Source organism: Scyliorhinus canicula, chromosome 8 (genome assembly GCF_902713615.1).
Source record: "Scyliorhinus canicula chromosome 8, sScyCan1.1, whole genome shotgun sequence".
Taxonomy (NCBI): domain Eukaryota; kingdom Metazoa; phylum Chordata; class Chondrichthyes; order Carcharhiniformes; family Scyliorhinidae; genus Scyliorhinus; species Scyliorhinus canicula.
Window position 1 is genome coordinate 21,833,802 of NC_052153.1, and position 20,484 is coordinate 21,854,285.

The window sequence follows — 20,484 nt, forward strand, 5'->3', positions numbered from 1 at the left end:
TGTTCCACCAACTCTCTTGTCAAGCTGCAGCTCGGGCAGAAAGATGAATGTACTGTTCACACTTTTTCTTTGCACTTTATACCATTTTAGTAAGTGAGTAATGAGGTAAGGTCTCTGATAGCTTGCTTAGGTTGGACACACAAAATTGCCAGCCGTCTGAGGCGGGCCTTGACCACGTAATCTATGCTGACATAAGTGCAGTGCAGAAGCGATATCCTTCAGATGAGATGTTAAGTTCAGGATGAATGTAAACTGCCCAAGGCCCCACTGAAAGAAGGACAGGGACTACTTCTGGAGTATCAGGCATTCGCTGACTCTGGAGGGGTTGGGGGGGAGGGGGGGGGGGGGGGTCAAGTCAGTGTGGAGCGAGTGAACTAATTTCGGACCTTGCAGGGACATTACAATTCGCCTTCGTATTCTGGTATCGGGGGAGTTTAAATTGGCCAGGATTTCACCTTCTGTTTTACTAACGAGTGTTTGTTTCGGCTGTCAGCAGCAGGAAGGAGGCCTTGTTGGCGGAGTAAACGCCATCTAGTGGTTGAAAATTGTTGAGCTTTGCACGCCCTCTTCTCCCCAATTCGATGAGGAGTTGAGGCAAATCAGATAAAATGGTAGGCAACCTGGACCCAAAATTGGCACACCTGTGGCTCAGCGGTGTTGAGGAGTTGTTTGTGGGGATGTTACAGCTGCAGTGTCCAAAGGCTCTTGATCAGGAAGCTCCAATTGTCTATGTTGACTAGTTGTGGTGATTAGGTGGTGTTGCAGTTATGTTCTCGGTTGAGATGGGGAACTCCAGCAGGGAAGGCTGATGTCTGGGGATTCTTGCACATGGGTGTTGGGTGAGAATATGATTTGGCTCCATTTCAATGCTGGGCAGAGTTGCCTGCCCTGCTGATATTTGCTGTTGAGGCTTAATTTGGGCGGCACGGCAGCACAATGGCTAGCATTGTTGCTTCACAGCTCCAGAGTCCCAGGCTCGATTTCCCAGCTTGGGTCACTGTCTGTGCGGAGTCTGCACGTTCTCACTGTGTCTGCGTGGGTTTCCTCCGGGTGCTCCGGTTTCCTCCCACAAGTCCCGAAAGACGTGCTGTTAGGTGAATTGGACGTTCTGAATTCTCCCTCCGTGTACCCGAACAGGCGCCGGAATGTGGCGACTAGGGGCTTTTCACAGTAACTTCATTGCAGTGTTAATGTAAGCCTACTTGTGACAATAAAGATCATTATTATTATAATTGATTAATCTGGGGGTGGGGTGGGGGGCACTGGGGTGCAGAGGTGTAGGGATTATACTGAAGCAATAAACACCTGGAACAACTGAATTCTGAAAGTGGACCTCGGCAAAGCCAATGTCTGATGGAGAGGGGGCGAAATTGGAGAATATGTTTTGGGTATAGTAGGATTGTGTTGCCAATGTCTAAATTTGTCTTTTGGGGGAGGGGGAGCAAGATATGTTGTGCAAATGTGCAATGTAAGCTTTCAATAAGGATTTTATATCTAATAGACACTGAATAATTCTGATTCCACGACAATATTATGTATATCGGTTAAGAGTACAATGAAGAGTTGATTTTTAAAATGGCCTGGATATAAAGAGTGGAAGAAGCAGTAGGTCAGTTTTAAATCTATCTGCTGGTGACTCTTCATGAATTCCACATCTGCAGATTAGCTACGCGGCATCCACAGTCCTGGTTGAGCTCATTTTGGGTCGTGAGGCCTCTTTTGCAGGCTTTTGCTACTCACTGGAGGAATGATGTAGGAAAATATGTTTAACTGAGTGATGGGGGCACAGTGCTTTGTTTACAGCTGCACATGGTTGGTTCAGTTCCAGATGTGTTGGAATGAGCAAAGGTCGGCTTGGCAAGTTTAGTTTCTTCCAGTCCTGCTACATAGCAGCATCCAATGCTATAAATGTACATGGGCTGCAATCACTTAATTTGTTGCACAGCTTACAAGCCCTCAGCTGCTTCTTGTCCTCCTGTCACTGAAGTGCATGAAAAGCTGGTTTGGTGCGCATTCATTGGGCATGATGTTTTCCGTTCCTCCTCCTTCAAAGGTAACCAGTATGCTGGTGGTGGATATTGAGTAGGCTTTGTGTCAGCATTACTTATTTGCCAGCCTTTGCCTCTGAGTCATAAGGGGGGGGGGGGGTCACGTCTCACTTTTGAGACTGATCCCGCAGTACAAAGGCTGCACTGTCGGACATGCTGGGCAGGAGTTGACGGCTGCATTAGCCTCGGGAGTAGCTGTCCGGGAGGCTGAAGTGTTGTGAAATGAAATGAAAATCGCTTATTGTCATGAGTAGGCTTCAATGAAGTTACTGTGAAAAGCCCCTAGTCGCCACATTCCGGCGCCTGTCCGGGGAGGCTTGTACGGGAATCGAACCCGCGCTGCTGGCCTGCCTTGGTCTCGGGCATGACTCAGTCCCTGAGGACCATGGCTGAGGAGGTTCAACACCATGGTGCAGACAATGGTGGGCCTCCAATTCTGGCAGTGCCAGATGACGTGGAGACTTCTGGAGCTCACACTGTCCCATTTAAGTAACCCAGGGGCCCATAAGCCCTGGGGCGAGGAGGAACCACTGTAGCACGTCTCGGGGCCGTCCACCCAGGAGACCTGGGATGACCTGCCCTTCTAAACCCCCCCCCCCCTTCCTGATACCAACGCATCTCAGCGAAACAGGCTGAACAGGGCGTTGCAGCAACACCAGTGCCACCAGAGAGTCAGCCAGGGCCCTCTCAAGTCCTAGCCCTCCAGAGAACACCCTCCAAGGCACCTCCTGCAACAGGGCGTGGGAGGCAGCAGGCCGTCTCCTCTTCTGATTTGCATCCAGGAAACACACCAATACATAGTGGGAGCGTTTACAAGAGTAAGGGATTGCAGGGGCACCGAGTGGGCACAGGTGAAGTTAGGCACAGAGCGGGGGGTCTTTATCAAATGTCATAAATGCACATCTTACCACAATAAAAACTCTTGTTCTTCACAACCGTAAGGTCTCACTGTGGTTAATCCTCCTCCCAGTTGGATAGTGCTTCACTCCATATGGACACAGTTCATCTCTCAGATCCTCAAAGTCAGGCAAACGGTTCGGCTCACATAATTCCTGAAAGGACTCGGGCATTTAATCAGTGAACCTTAGATCCTCTCCCCTAATCCCCCCCCCCCGGTCTAGTGCTATGCGACAATGGGATCTAGGGATGAATCTCACTTGCACATAAACTGGAACCCCTCCTCTTGATTCCCTGATGCCGAGCGGTGCGTAGAGTGACATGAGTGCAGTCGATCGTCGCCTGCACCTGTAGCAGACCCGTTGTGGTGAGGAATCCCGTAGTCCTTTCATCCTGCTGGGCCTGGTCCAGATCGAAATGGATGCAGTCCAAGGCCCTCGCGTAGAGCGCATCCATGACCTCACAGCTGCATTTATGAGTGGATGACTGCAAAATGCCACACAGCTGATCCGTGGAGCCCTGGAGCGAGCCCTGCTACTGGAGTCTGTGCTGCTCCAGCGCTGTATCCAGCAGAACTGCAGCTCCACTGGCTCCATACTGATCTCCGGTAAGCTACAAGGGATGAGAGAAAGTCAGGTTGGTGTCACAGCCACTCAACGTCCGTACCTCCCCTCACCCATTGTCCTCCAGATCCTGTAAGAAGCCAGTCCTCCACCTTATCCAGCGGCTACCACTCATTCACATCTCGGGTGCCCTTCCATCTCCGTTGCTTGACCCGCCCCGGTCAATGACCTCGCCCCTTCAGAGTTGCCGATGAGCTCCTGTCTGGGTGTCCCCACCCTTAATCTCTACATCACTGGAGTTCTGACAAGAGGATTCCATGATTGTCCATCCCTCATGGGCAGTTCTGTCCACCTTGAGGGCTAATGGATTCTCAATGGGAGGTGTCGGGTCCAGCACTTATACAGGCACAATCCCACTCTATCCTGTACACCCAAGCGTTTATCCTTGAATTATGAGCTATCAAATCTCTACTTGAACTTTGAGAATGTGGGCAGCTGAAATTGTTAAGGGTTTACACATGAGGGCCAATTAGTCTGACGGTCATAAGTCTTTGGAATGTTAGAGGGCACAATTGCTTTATGTTTCAGGGATGAGCAAAGCTAATGGGCACCTTTCTTACTCTGACTGCGTCATCCCAACACCTCATTGCTGTCAGGCCTTTTACAGACTCTGGACTGCCACTCCATTAATGTTTCACCCCCACCCCGCACCACAGGCGCCCCATACTGTCATGTCATTAATAACCGACTAACTCAGCGCTGATTGAACTTTACTGACGACACAGGCTGCAGGCTGACACAGTGCTCTAAAAAAACTCGGCAGCAAGCTTCAGGATTACCACACCAGCCGCGACACCCATCCCGGAGGTCCTTCCCAAACTTGACACCACGCTCCTCCTTTCAGATCTGCCAGCTGGCCGCAGATCCCTCCGAACCTTCAGGTTTAATGTTTTAACCGTATTCGTGTCCAAGCTTTGTAGAAATTATAATATGTGCAACCAACTTAAACAATGCCTTGATTGTACTACCCGCCATTAATGCAGTGGATGACGTTTGTTTGCTCAGGCGTAGGCCCACAATTCCTTGATTGATTGGTGAATAGTTAAGTCTCAGGTTGCTCAGTGAGTTGCACACTGAAGCATAACTCCAATTTTTTTTGTGCAGGCCACAGTTGGGTGAACGAAATCTTTTGTTAACTTTCTGCACCTGTTTACCTGCTCTCCCTCTCCTCAAATCCCAGACTGCCTTTTAAAAAAATACTTGAATTTCCATTTATAACATATTAAACCATTCCAACAAATTTTATATTATTACAAAATCAAAATATCCCCAACACCACTCCCTCCCAGCCCCGTACTAAGACTAACCCCCCCCCCCCCCCCCCGCGGCCCCGCAATAGCCACCAGCCCCGTAACGGCTGATAGTAACCAGTTCCAAAAAAGATAATGGACAGCATCCACCTTGAGCTCTAGATGCAGAATATCCACCAAGTCCCCATACCAAGCAACAAGCCTCAGGCGGAACCAGCAGCCCAGTAAATTGTTTAGAAAACTCGACAGGAATCCATCCAGACCCGGTGCCGTACCCGTCTGCATTACTCAAATACAGCTCAAGATCTCCTCCTGCCTAATTTGCGCCTCCAACTCCTGCCTTCTATTCCCACTCCACCTCTGGAAAGATCAACTCATCTAAATATTGTACCATTGTCGATTCCTCCTCCTCCTCCTCCTCCTCCTCCTCCTCAGTGATATAGCCCACAGCAAAATCATAGGATTTACAGCGCAGAAGGGGGCCATTCGGCCCATTAACTCTACACCGGCCCTTGGAAAGAGCACCTTACTTAAGTCCACACCTCCACCATATCCCAGTAACCCCACCTAACCTTTTCGGGCACTTAAGTGCAATTTAGCATGGCCAATCCACCTAACCTGCACATCTTTCGGGACTTGTGGGAGGAAACCGGAGCACCCCGAGGAAACCCATGCAGACACGGGGGAAAATGTGCAGACTCCGCACAGACAGTGACCCAAGCCGGGAATTGAACTCTGGTCCCTGGAGCGATACGCAACAGTGCTAACTACTGTGCTACCTGATCTGAACTATCTCCCGGGAGGCAGCCTGCCACCTCAGCTGGTGAGCTAACAAGTGCCTGGCCTTTTCCCCATACTCATAAAATGTCTTCTCGTGCAGCAAAGCTGGCTCACTGCCTTTTCCAGTGACAACAACTCAAAGTCCATGTCTTAACATCTTTCCCTCTACCAAAACCTCCAGCGTTGGGGCACTCGAATATTGACGGTCCACTTCCGGAATAGGGTCCACCAGCCTCTGTCTCTCCACCCTCCCAGTTTTATCCCCTATATGACTTGTATGAAATTATCTACCCCCTAATAACTGCCTTCAATGCTTCCTAGAACGCGGAGGGCGAGACATACATGTTCTTATTGAACTCCACATACTCCCTAACGGCACAGAACATCTGCTCACAAAAACCGTTCTCCGCGTCCACGGGGGTTACTGAGAGCAGCCCGGCTCCAACAACAGATCCACATAATGTGGGGCATGATCTGATATTGCAATCGCCGAATACCCTGAGCCATGACTTGCAGGCAGCAGATTTGTAAGTGAAATATATCAATTGTTTATTTATAACAACACTAGTGATGAGGCATGCAATAGTTACACTAGAATAACTGCCAGCTAATATATTACTCCCCCGCCCCTTTACCATCCCACCCTCTATATCTAAATACACATAAGACATACACACGCAGAAGGGGGAGGGGAATAAATGAGGATTAATGGAAGTTGAGTGTCCTTGTTACGGATGCTGAATTTGTATTTTTAGCTGACTGTCTTACCAGGGCGCGGAGTGATTGAGAACCACCAGTTGAATGGCTAATGAGGATCTTCTGGCTGGAACATTCAGTCCGAACCCCCAGACTGTGGGATTCCCTCTGGGGAGTCACTTTAACTCTTATTAACCTGGGCCATCACTCGAAAGAACAAGCCAAAGGCTTGTTTAATTCTTATTTGTTTCCAACTCCACCAGAATGACCAACAGGCTGTCTGAGATAAAAGGGGTATCGGAGAAGCCGCTTCCCTGAGATCTTGGAGAGGTCTGGTAACCTTACCAGTGGAGAAACCTAAAATGGTCCCTCCAGCTCTTGTCTTCAGGCATTCAACACTCACAGGCTGGATAGAGAGGAAAAGCTGGCTGCTCCTTTTTCCTGGAGTGAGCCCCCAGCTGAGGTGTTTGAGAGAGTTCTACCTTTTTTACGGAGAGATAAAACTCCAAAGAGCCTCCTTCAGCTGTTGAGTTCAAACCAAAACTAACTTGGAAATAGTCTCGCAGAGAAAAAGAACATTCCAGAACAGTCACTACTAATCAACTTAGATGATCAGCTAAGGGCTAGGCAAAGTAAAAAGCTTGACAAACAGCCAAGTCCATCAAGATTAGTCATCACTGGTTTCAGCACATCCAGCTGGATTCCTTTTTGTAAAAAAATTAAAGGTGAAGTCCATCTTAAAGGCAGAGGTGGATTTTTGTCCAGGTACATGAATTATAAAAGCCAAAATAACGGAAAATAAATGGAATACACCGGGAAAACAAGGTTTAAACAGGAGGATCCATACACAGCCATCTCCTCCTTAACACAGCCATCTCGACTCCCCTTAACTTGCAAACTTGCTTGCAAAGTGACCTCCCTAGGGTGGAAAAAGAGTGAAACCCTACCACACCATGTATTCATAACTTTAATGCCAAACATTATAGGAAGAAAGCAGAAACCCAATCGCTTCCCTCCAACAGTTCCAACAATATCATAAACACTCCACCAAACCAACAAATTCCATTACAACAACACGTCCTTTCCCACTTTACAACCATCCCGCATACAACAAAGCAAAAACCATTAGGAGAACACAGGAGTGTCCAAACAAACAGGATCATAGTCCTCAGAGCCTTCAGTTACCCCGCCATCCATGTTTATTAACAAAGTCAATTGTTTCCTCTGGCACGTCAAAATAATAATCTCGGTCTCTGAAAGGAACACAAAGACGCAGGTTGCTTCTGAAGAGGGCCGCCTTTATTGAACAATGTGTGTCGTCTTGCCAATTCTGCCCCGGCATCTTTACATATTCAGATGGGGTGGTCTTTCCATCTATGCCCTCAAGTGTCCTTCGCCCACCTCGGGCCATTACTTATCCAGATACTGTGGAACTGGACAGTTATCACCCGTATAGGCTCCCCCGATCTGGGCTTCTGTCTCCGTGATTGATGGGCCTGGTCCAACTCTGGAGGGGTTGAAAAGATCCCCCCTCCCTCTAACTTTCCAAACATTTTAGGTACATAAGTCCATAGATCTTGTACCTTCCTGGCCCTCCAGCAGACCAACAATCTTTAAATTGTGACGTCTGGAGCGGTTCTCCATATCATTGACTTTGGCTGTTAACACCTTTCGCCCCCCCGGCAACAATGCTATCTCTGCCTCCACCGGGAAAATCCAATCTCTGTGATTATTGAATCATCGAGCATCTCCTCCACCTTTTAAATCTTTGTCCCCTGTATCTCCACCCGCTAATCCAACCTGTCCCAAGTCGTACAAATAGGTGCCACTACTCTCTTAATCGCCTTCCTCAAATCATCAGCAACTACTTGTCGCTGTTTCTTGCATTCCCCCAACAAAAATTCCACCAACTTCTCGGTTGTCCACTGAGTGGGCAACAACACCACTGGGACGTCTGTTATTTTCTTCCCTTCTGAGGCTCGAGAGACTTGAATCAGACCAAGATTTGTTGCCCAATCTGTTCCTAGTTATTATATCCCTTGGGCATTACTCGACACAGAGGATCTAATTCTGTTACTCTGCCAATTGCTTCCTTAAGAAAACACCCGATAAATGGATAAAGGCCAAAAACCAAATTCCCAGGTAGAAGCTACCTTGTGAGCGACTGCTCACCTCATAGCCCCCACCGGACGTCAGCCCCGCCGCCTGTCTTTAACTGCTTCCAATCACAGTTCGTTCTGTATTTAAAAAATTTTTTTTAGAGTACCCAATTATTTTTTCCAATTAAAGGGCAATTTAGAGTGGCCAATCTACCTATCCTGCACATCTTTGGGTTGTGGGGGTGAAACCCACGTAGACACGGGGAGAATGTGCGAACTCCACACGGACAGTGACCCAGGGCCGGGATTCGAACCCGGGTCCTCAGCGCCGTAGGCCGCAATGCTAACCACTGTGCCACCGTGCTGCCCTTCGTTCTGTATTGTTGCCAGCTCTCCTGAACTTGGGAATGTCCGTGATCACTCGTCATGTGGGCTGGTGACGGCCATAAACTCTTGTTATCGAAGAATCTGAAGCACTGAAAGGGTAAAACCCCCCCCCCCCCCCCCCCCCCGCCTGAGTCCAAGGTTATGTATATATGGTCCTGAGACATTGAGCCCAGGCCGACAACAGCAGTCATTCCTCCATTCAGAAGAACATCCGTTCACCAATGGTCTCTTGCTCCTGTTCCTGAGCTCATTTCGTTCCCATGTTATTGCCATTCTTTTAATCAAAATTTTCCCATTGGTCTGTATGTACAACTTTCACAAATACGTTTTGGGAGCCCATATATGCAACCTCTGTTTCGCTACCTTCATTGGTGCTTTCCGTACACCGTCAAAAAACTTAATCAGATCAGTCGGACATAATTTTGCCTTTGATAAAACTGCATTGCCTGTTCCTTTTCCAGTGCTTCTCCAACCACCGATCTCGCTCCCTTTCTCAGCTTTTCACTTAGATTGAAACGGACGGTGTTAATCTTTGGTATTTTGATACATTGCTGAGCTTTCAACCCCATGTGCTAATTGCCACCAATACTACCTGCTATCTATTCAGCATTACTGCCTTTCTGCCGCTATTCTAATACCCCCCCCAACAGAAACCCCCACTAGCAACCTGTATCCTAGCCTGAGTCCCATTCACCAGTCATTGACCTACATTGACTTCTGTCACATGGCCTACTAAATTCAACCAACTTACTGTTATAAAATTCCATCATGGCCTTGCTGAACCCCATCTCGAAAAGCGCCGTCAAGCCTTGTATTAACTTCCACAACACCGGATTAAAAAAACAATTATATAACTCTCCCTTGACCTCACCGTGGTGCCCCCACTCTCGCCCTAACCACTTCTGTACAGCCACTACCTCTGCCCCTTCAAAAATGTTCTCAAAACCATTGTTGGCCAGGTTTTGATTATCCCCTGTTAATCAGTCCCTCTGGACCTCACATTCTATTCCCTTCATACTTCAATTCTTGACAGTCCCATGAGACGCTATTCTTAATGTTCAAGGGGCTTATAATAATGCAAGCTTTTGTTTGTGTTTGCTCTTCAGATCATTGTCTCTGCAGACAAACCAACTGAACTATTCTTACCAAGACCGTGCCACTTTAAATCATACACACATTTGTAAACAATGCAAATGATTGATTTTATTAATCGGTTATTAAATGAGATGTAGATCTTTTGATTGTGAGATATTTTGAGGTACAATTTGTATTTTTTTTTAAAAACAAGAGTGTCGTGTTGGAGCTCCTAGTCAGTAGGCTGGACCAGTTGACCCTCTGCTCCTCCAGATCCTGTAAGCCTACCCCCAGCTGGTTTGCGTCACATCTCCGGGCAAAAGACCAGGACTGTGTGGGAGTTGGTTGGCTCCTCCCGCACGATGCGTGGATCCAGGTGACCCTGCCAGCTCTTCAGTATCTGTTGAAACTTCTGACCCACACCAGGGGCAAGATAAAGGGGCAGCAGATGACCAAATGACATACAAACCTGCCCTCCCTGAGACAAACCTGGGCTACGCCACAAAGCTTTGGTATTTGAGAAAGACAAGTGGGTTGAGCAAACGAACACAGTCCAATGAAAAATTTATAATTTTTTTTTTAAAAAGGAAAGCATGTTTAAATTTGACTTTAAATTCACCATAAATTCACCATAAGGCACATTTCTCCCATGTGTAACCCCTTCCCCTGTCCCCCATGATGTCTTTCGTACCCCTGGGGGTTCCCTGGATGTAGAGGATATTTTAAGGGTTCCCCTGATCAATGAATCAGCTTATCTATTGAGTGTTTGATTCAACACTTCATGTTGAAGTGGCTAATGTCAGTGCAGGCTCTGGGGAGGGGTTTTGTAATCATCATCACAGCTAGGGTGAGGAGAAGGCAAGCTGGCCAGGATTTCCTGCTCATGATTTCTGTCAAACAGTCTCAACTGGACGTGCATGCCTGTCAACTTTGATGGGATTATTCTTTAAGCACGCTGCCAGACGGTGACACGTACAGCCCACTGTGCATATTTTCTTGTTTAGAACATTTTCTGGCCCAGCATTTCTTAATTTAGCATGGATGTGTTGTCTAGAATGTATGTTGCAGTAAGACAGGCACCAAGGTTTTTAATCAGGTCTGATTTTGGGACACGAATCACAAGTTAAATAATAGGCGCTACAGCATTCTCTGCAAAGCAGGTTTTTAAAATCTCTTAGCGCTGGTGCAGTCCAGTCTTTTCCTGCGGTTCAGAACTGCAAAGCAAAATAATATTGTAGAATTGGCCGTAGTTAAGATGCAAACTAGAAGAGAAAATCTCTGATCGTAAAACTATAAACCCTGGATCTGGAACACACCCGCCTTTCCTCAGCTGATGGACTCAGCGACCGTTGCTGTCTGAAGCATACGCTCAACCAGAGAACATTTGTTTCCGTAGTACCTCCTCTTCATGTTCTGGGTCATAAAATATATTTTATGATTGTTGAGCATGCAAATGCCGTTTAATTCTTAGCAGCAGGGCTCCTGATGCCTCCAAGTCGAGAAAGAAAAGGCCAGGATTTGTGCGGCGCCCTGTCTCCAAAGTGCTGTGCATACAATAAATCACTGCAGCGTTTCTGTTCTGCAGCCTTATGTGTCAGCCATTTTGTGTGTGTGCCAGGATCCCAAGTATCAGCGGAGTGAATGAGAAATATGTCAAGTGTGTTGTGGGATGGGAGGTTTTGATCCAGGAAGGAATGTTGACCAGGGCGCTTTCCGCAGTTCTTTGAACAATAGGTCTTTCTTTACCCAGAATGAGAGTTAATAACTTGACTGTGCAGCACTCCCTCAGCACTACACCAGTGTGTCTGCTTAGATGGTGAGCTGTAGCTCCTGGAAGGAAACATCAGTCACCTGCCAGAGCTGAAAGTGGAGTCGAATAAGCCAAACTGCTGCACGGATAAATGCGCTAAAAATATTTGCAGCTGATGGCAAAATGAAGTTTGATGAGGAAGTGGGAGAAGGGGAAAACAGACGCTTTCTACTTCTGTGATTGAGATCAAAACAAGCTGGGTTTGATGCAACGTTGGCTGTGAAAGTCTAACTCGGGTGTGAATAACCAGCATCCTGCGAGGTGTGGTTTGTCTCATTACACCTGATTTAATCAGTGTACAAGTGATGCAGAATACAGTGTAGCGCGTAAGTCAACCTTCAAAAACGGGCGTTGACGTTTCTGCTGGGTATAAAATGTAAAAGTGTAGGTGGTCACCATTTTGAAATTCGAAAATAAAAAAGAATACTGGTAATTCATTTTAAATTAATGCGGCACAGTTTATTCATTTAATTAATTGTACAGGGACAACGTTAACCAGTTTCAGCTTTTTAAAATCGTCAAATTCATTGACCACGGCAAGGAAAGTGGGTGTGATTCCTGCTGGCTGGCACGGCGGTTGGACACGAGCAGTCTTTCGCTTTTCAGCTGTTGATTATACATCCATGAGGAGGTCGGCGAATCTCATGGCGCGGGTTGGTGAAAAGCCTCTGCTGTTTCTCAGATCCTCAATGCCATACTTTTTTTTATTTTTTAAAAATGAATTTAGATTACCCAATTCATTTCCTCCAATTAAGGGGCAATTTAACGTGGCCAATCCACCTATCCTGCACATCTTTGGGTTGTGGGGGCGAAACCCACGCAAACATGGGGAGAATGTGCAAACTCCACACAGATAGTGACCCAGAGCCGGGATCGAACCTGGGACCTCGGCGCCGTGAGTCAGCAGTGCTAACCCACTGCGCCACCGTGCTGCCTCAACGCCATACTTAAAGGGCCCCCGGACAGACATTCACTCATTGCAGGCCAGGAGCTCTTGCAGAGCCCTTCCAACCGTAGCTTGTACCGGAGAATCTGGCCCATGTGCGCAACCACATCCCTGGACATTTGAGAGTGCCTCAGGCATTGCCTTTCACTCATCGCTAGATAAGAGCACCGCTGGTGATCAGGCTGGTGCTCGCCATTGCCATGCTCTTATGTTCACCAGCCTCTTGACTGACCTCTGGCAGAGCTGTCCAATCAATTTGCGCGGGCAGGGGAACACATTTCAATTTTTCTCCCACTCCGGGGCCCGATGAGCGAATTCCAGAAAGGTAAGTTTTAGCGCAACAATAAACATTAATTTTGGGGGGGGGGGAAAAAGGCTGACGTAGGAAAAGAAAAGACTTGAAAGGCAAAAAGAAAAGTCACAACAATAAATTGGTAATTTTTTAAAAAAGTACCAAATAATGATGACCATGAGACTGAGAAGTGGTGAAAAGTGTGTGTGGTCAGCTCACTTGCTCCCAGTCTCATCGGAGTATCTGTCTCTCTCATGCATTCCCACCCCCATGCATACACAACATTATTTTTTTGAATAAATTTCCAGTGCCTCATTATTTCTCTTCCCCCCCCCCCCCCCCCCAAATTAAGGGGCAATTTTGCGTGGCCAATCCACCTAACCAGCACATCCTTGGGTTGTGGGGATGAAACCCACATAGACACGGGGAGACTGTGCAAACAGCACATAGACAGTAACCCTGGGCTGGGATCGAACCCGGGTCCTCAGCACTGTGGGCAGCAGTGCTAACCACTGTGCCAAGGCAAATTGGATCGCGCTGTTACAAACAGTCTTGGTTGAAAATATACCCTCTGCCAGGTTCAGGAGCATCATCTATGTATAAACCACACGCTCTTGCGTCCACTCGTACAATCGGCTTCTGGGTATGTTGTGGGGGAGACTGTGCAAACAGCACACAGACAGTGACCCAGGGCCGGGATTGAATCTGGGTCCTCAGCGCCGTAGGCAACAGTGCTAACGACTGTACCACCATGCTGCCCTTGCATACTTGCAGTTGCCGGTGTTTGCTACTCCTCCAATCACAGCCTGTTTCTCTTCCGCTATTGAGGCTATCGGCAGCAAATGCAGGAGAGAAATAGGCTGTGATTGGAGGGCAGTCCCAGCTCTGCTGCCTACGGCGCTGAGGGCCTGGGTTCAATCCCGGCCCCGGGTCACTGTCCCTGTGGAGTTTTCACATTCTCCCTGTGCCTGTGTAGGTCTCACCCCCACAATCCAAAGATGAGCAGGGTTGGTGGATTGACCACGTTAAATTGCCCCTTAATTGGAAAAATATATAATTGGTTACTCTAAATTTCTTTTAAAAACATTGGTGGAGCACTCTCCCTGTAGAATTTTTCAAACGCATTGACCAGACTTACCAGCATTTTCAACGATCACACCAAGGACTCATAGAAGGGCTTCACGGGCTGCAATATGGATTGGACAAGTCCTTTCTAGAGGCTCTGTTGCCTCTTGCTGCTCATGCCCTTGAACCACGTGGCCCATCATCCCTCCAAATCAAATCGTCATCCCCTCCATTGAATTGGAGATTCAGCATTTTTTGGGGAACCATCTGATGATATTTTGTGGACTAAGCGCACTCTTTGATTTGACAATGAAACCGCACAAACCATTAACTGGGCCAGCGCACTATATTCTTGTGACGGTTTTTTTTTGTCTCTATCATCCACCTATCCATTCTGTGTGAGCTTGATCACAGGCTTGTTGATGCACAGGTCGAAAAGTTGAACTCTGGATATTAGGACCCCCCATCCCGGTGACAACTGCAACGTGGGTGTTATTTCTTCGCAGGTGTCTCTTGATCTCATCTGTTATATGGGATCTGAACGTGGCCCACACCAATAAACTGCATTCTTAGCATGGGCACCTATTCTACACATTATCGATCCATGCCTTTCCATGTTGGCACTTTCGAACGTTAAAGACAACCGTAGGCTTTAATTTCATTCCATCAGCCAGGCAGACTACTACCACTATGCCGTGTCATTTTCACTTGGGCTGTTTTCAAGCTTTTCCACTCGACAATTTTGTTGCTGGGCAATTCGCAATTCACAGGTGCTTCATCCATGTTGCCAACACGGGTGCCCATGTATTTGCCACAGTCCTTATGATGAACTGCTGAAATCTGGTAATTTTGGCATTGCGTTCTCTTGGTCTTCTGTTGCAGCACTGTATTGTTTAATTCCATAAAGCGACGACACCAACGTGGCGTTGTTTGAAAACTTTTGCTGGATTTTGATTACTTTGGCCCACTTCAGTGCGCAACATGCCATTGCATCTCTGTCGACAGTGTAACCATTCTGACAATTTTCGAGGTCCTATACCTGCTACTCAAGATCAGGCCGGTGGCTGGTTTAGCACACTGGGCTAAATCGCTGGCTTTTAAAGCGGACCAGGGCAGGCCAGCAGCACGGTTCAATTCCCGCACCAGCCTCTCCGAACAGGTGCCGGAATGTGGCGACTAGGGGCTTTTTACAGTAACTTCATTGAAGCCTACTCATGACAATAAGTGATTTTCATTTCATTTTTTTTTTTATAAATTTAGATTACCCAATTATTTTTTCCAATTAAGGGGCAATTTAGTGTGGCCAATCCACCTACTCTGCACATTTTTGGGTTGTGGGGGTGAAACCCACGCAGACACGGGGAGAATGTGCAAACTCCACACAGACAGTGACCCAGAGCCGGGATCGAACCTGGGACCTCAGCGCTGTGAGGCATCTGTGCTAACCACTAGGCCACCGTGCTGCCCTATTTCATTTCTTTTCATTTCTTTTTAAAAAATAAATTTAGAGTACCCAATTATTTTTTCCAATTAAGGGGCAATTTAGCGTGGCCAATCTACCTACCCTGCACATCTTTGGGTTGTGGGGGTGAAACCCACGCAGACACGGGGAGAATGTGCAAACTCCACACGGACAGTGACCCAGGGCCGGGATTCGAACCCGTGTCCTCAGCGCCGTAGGCAGCTGTGCTAACCGCTGTGCCACCGTGCTGCCCTTTTAAATTTCATTTCTAATGGTGTATTTGTCCTGGGCATCGTCATCAGGATGGATTCCTCCTCCTTCAATTCTTACACTAGCTTTTTTATTTTTGCTAAAACCGAATCGAATTCGCTTGCTGCAGCTAGCGAATTATTGGACGAGCTAACAAATGGCATGTAAGCAGCTTTGTACTTCATTTGTTTTTCTGGAGGGCCCATTTCTGCTCTTCACTCGCTATGTGCAGTCTGCTGTGTGGGCGTCTCTTAAACTCCCACTCATCATTTTTGCACCACATCCCAATCACCTGTTTAATTAATCTCATTCCATGACTTACACTCTGATGTAAGTGAAACATTAATTTCCGGAATGAAAAATCGAAGACGATTATTAACGTGGTTATAGCATTTTGTAATTGGAAAGGTGGCAGGGAGGCCGACCGAGTATCAAATATGTAGAAGTGTGAGTTTTGGCACCGATAAAATGGGTTTGTCTTATACGCCGTGATCTACAGTAAATCTGAGGCTGGCTGTGCCCTTCTATTCTAGCTCAGCTGATCAATACTTTTTCCATTGTGATTGTTTAACCTGGTCGTTTTTGACCCTGATGCATACTCCTGTTCAGTTTTCTATGCCTCGTTGGCTCTTAATTAGCAAACGGATCCTGAGTTAGTAGAGAAATAAATTGAGAGATGATGCTGTGGATGTGTGCTTTGTTGTGCTGTGGACCTATGCAGCAGATAAAAAGCCAAATGTTGTTGCCTGGAGTGGGGATGTTCCCAGGTTCCAGTGACTGAAGGTGGGGGAGGAATGAAACAAATGTAATTGAAGGGTGGGCTGAATTTAATGGTGGCAGTGGCCCCGATGGCGGGTTAGAAAGCTGAGGGCAACCTTGCTGGGGCCACTGCTTGAGAGCCAGCCTAATGCAATCTTGTGCCTGTCAGGCAATGAACTGTCTGGCACTGAAGGCTCCCCTATTTTAAGGGCAGGAGGTCCCGACTTCAAGAGCTGCTGGCCAATAACCAGCGGGCTGGCAGCCCTTCAATCTCAGCAACACCACTCGGAGTGGTGGCCACTGCTGTTAATGCAGCGGCCTCTTGTCCAGCAACGATGGGGGAGGCCCCGGGACCCATGTGAGCAGGCTCCAGGTCCCATGCGGGTGGGTCCCAGCTCACGGGTCAGTCAGGCAGGCCTCACCCAAGTAACTGGTGAGGGGCTTGTTCCGCGGGGGAGCCTTCCATGGGCTACATTATGCCAGATCATGAGAGCTCACTCGGACCTTATCTAAGGGAATAGGGAAGCTGACTGGCACTCCATTCCCGCCTTGCCTCCCCATTCTATGGCCAATCCTCCACCTCCACTTCCGCCCGTGAGTGTGTGCAGACAAGCTTCAGAAAAGTGGTCGGCAACAAAGCGCTTCTGGCTTTTGGATTTGGGATTTTGGGAACTTGTCCATGGTTCCCTCGTACGGGTAGGTGGTTACAGTGATAAGATCCTAGGCTCACTTGCTGTGCCTGGACAGCTGCATCTTGTATCCTGTAAATTGTGTTTTGTTGGCCATCTGAGGCTGAATGAGCCCCGGTAGGGTTGTTCAACAGAGCATGAGTAAATCATAAAGACCTTGGGCAGGATTCTCCCGCAACTTTCTGGATGGCCCGACGCTGGCGGGAACCACTCCAGTGTCAGGCCAACTGGAAGTTGCGGAATCCTCAGTACTTCCAGAGGCTAGGCCAGCGGCGGAGGGGTTGGCGCTGCGCCAACTGGCGGCGAAGGGCTGGTGCGAGTTGGCGCATGCGCAGAACCGCCGGCGTGTTTCCTGCACATGCGCAGGGAGGTTCTTTTCCGCACCGGCCATGGCGGAGCCCTACAGAGGCCGGCGCGGAAGGAAGGAGCGCCCCCAACGCACAAGCCCGCCCGCAGATTGGTGAGCCCCGATCGCAGGCAAGTCGACTGTGGGGGCCCCTCCCGGGGCCGGATCCCCCCCCCCGTGCTCCCCTGAGGACTCGCGTAGCCGGCCTACAAGCCAGGTCCTGCCGTGATGGACCATGTCCATTTCATGCCGGCAGGGCTAGCCAGATACTGATGGCCGCTCTGCCCATCGGGCCGGAGAATTGGGGGGGGGTGGTTGCTGCCATCGACCCCCAACCAATGTGGCATGAACACCGTCCCCACCCGAAAACCCGCCGGGGGGTCGGAGAATTCCGCCCCATAATCTGACAGTCTTTCAGGCCAAGTTAGCAGTGGTTTTGTTTTTGAGTCTTGCTATTAAATTTTACTTTCTGTGCTATTTCTGTCAGTTTTGTGTGTGTGTGTGTGTGTGTATAGCGATTAATTACAGCCTTCTGACTCACTGAAAAAACTGGCTGTTCTTGGTGTAAATAAATAAGTAAAATAAGTTTGAGACATTGGCAAATACCACAGATGCTGTAAATTTCAAGTAAAAACAGAAATTGTTGAAAATACTCAGCTGGTCAGGCAGAATCTGTGGAAAGAGAAACGAGAGTTAATATTTCAGGCTGCTGACATTTTATCAAAATGTTCCGTCGAAAGGTTATCGATCTGAAGCCTTTAACTATCCACCGAAGAAGTTGAAACCTGCTAAATATTTTCAGCACTTTTTGTTTTAATTGAAGTGCAAGTGCCCCCCCGAGACACAGAAATGGGATTACGAACATTTTATTAACGTCATCCTCTTCTTTTTAAAAAAAAAAAAGACCATGCAGAATGTTTCCTCAAGCATTTGGTGAATTACGACGTAAGAAATCAGTCCATTTGGAGTTTATTCCTCACCTGGGAAGCTGTGAACACAAAGCAGCATTGCTGTGTAAATTTGTTCTGAGAGTATTCCCTTGTGCAGTAAAAATTGATGTTCAGAGGGCAGCACGGTGGTCAGCACTGCTGCCTCTCACTGCCGAGGACCCGGGTCAATGTCCTTGTGGAGTTTGCACATTCTTCCCGTGTCTGCGTGGGTCTTAGCCCACAACCCAAGATGTGCAGGGAAAGTGGATTGGTCACGCTAAATTTGCTCCTTAATCGGGGGTGGGGGGGGGGGGGGGGGGGTGGAGTGGAATTGGGTACTTTAAATATTTGTAAAAATTGATGTTCCGGTCTTGTGTAATAATCCTGATGTAATTTGAACGATCTAATGACTCGAGAACGTTTTCTTTTCATTTTTCAGTTGGAAGATGGCCACAGCCTGTTTGATTACAACGTGGGGCTGAATGATATCATTCAGCTTTTGATTCGTCAGCCCACCTCCTCCACAGTGAAGAAAAAGGAAAATGAGGTTGAGCTCTCAGACAGTGACTCAGGTTGCAGTTCATCACAGAGCGAGTGTGACAAAACCTCTTCCAGTGCAGAAAATAACAAGAAAAATCGTCCAGCAACATCTACTCGATCGTTTCTCATAGATCCAGGCTTTGGGTTGTACAAGGCAAGTCACTACTTAACATGCAAGTAATTTAACCTCTGACTTAAGGGACTGAGTGCACCGCAGAATTAGAAGACGGTGAGTTGATTAATGTTTGTTGAGGACGAGGGATTTTGGCGGTCAGTCCAGTTTGTCGTGACATGGGGCGAGGCGTACTTTCTGGCGAAGTGGACTTTGGTGATTCGATGACTGGTGTGGGAAATGGAAACTATATGTTGGGAGAGGTGCACGCTTTCTGATTTTGTAGATCTCACACTTGTGTGCACCATGGAGCCTCAAAGGACTGTGCAAAAAGAATAATTCCTGTGTTTCCTTTATTTTCAATGTATCTCATGGCTGCGATTAAAAACCTGAGTGTTTGAATTTAGGATTTCAAACACTCAGGTTTTTAATCGCAGGATTTCCAGGTCGACAGGATTAAAATGAACATTAGAAATATAGGTGCAACGAAAACCTGGGCATTTTGGGATCAGATTACCAATGTTCAGATGTCGCAGTTTGCAGTAAAAGGGTCTCCTTTTGAGTGAGGGTTTAGCATGTTGTGGAAAAGTTCAAAAGAAATAAATTGGCATGGGAGCATCTAATGTTCACTCTGGATGGCCAAAAGTAGTGTTCCAATTCCCAGCAGGCAAAGCTTTTCCTCTTGAGCATAGCATTTACACATTGGAATAGGTTCACTGGTGCATGTACCACTGGTAAATGCCATTGTTTCTGCGTTGTATATTGGCGATTGGCTTTAAGTAAAATGTGAACTGACATTCAGTAATGTGTTGTTTATATCCTGACCTGAGTTTTTCCCCCTCTGGAAATATGACGGGAAACTAAAGCAAAAGGATTAGAAGCAAAATTAAGTTGCAACGCTTAATTTAGTGAGGAATTTGAGGTGGTTGATCTAATTTATGGATTTTGGGGTGGAAAGAGAAGATGATACGCCATGCAATAATCCTTCTATAATAGAACAAAATGTACCAAATCGTTCAAATCATTTTTTTCATGAATTTGCACACCATAGATTTTCCTCATGTCTGAGCTATCAATCGAGAGAGAGGCATGATGTTGGTGGTGTGTTTTTTGTTTGTTTTGGCTCCTACAATTCCAGATATGCTGCCAAAAAGGCAATATAACAGCCCCGTATCTAAACCCTTCAATGTAAAATATTAACTTACCAGAGATTTATTAATGATCATTTGCTACCCTCCCCTCTCCTCAAAACCTGTTTGGCTGTCGCTTCATTTGGACCAGATGGCCACACACACACACACACACACACACCCAAATTATCCCAAGACTAGGATAGTTTCCCAGTTTAGAGGCAAAACTTGATCACAAAGTTGTGTGGGGGTGCCACAGGGACGCCAGTGGTCACGACAGCCCATTGAGAAATAGCAATTC

At 47.4% G+C, this 20,484-nt stretch overlaps 1 protein-coding gene across 2 annotated transcripts in view; it reads left to right on the forward strand.

The window, feature by feature from the left end:
* LOC119970157 (E3 ubiquitin-protein ligase UHRF1-like) overlaps window positions 1-20,484 on the forward strand; it is a 157,244-nt gene that overhangs the window by 16,888 nt on the left and 119,872 nt on the right. For both annotated transcript variants that reach the window (XM_038804257.1, XM_038804256.1), the window contains one exon: window positions 18,841-19,095. In XM_038804257.1, the coding sequence (XP_038660185.1) occupies window positions 18,841-19,095 (255 nt within the window). The remainder of the gene's footprint in view (window positions 1-18,840; window positions 19,096-20,484) is intronic.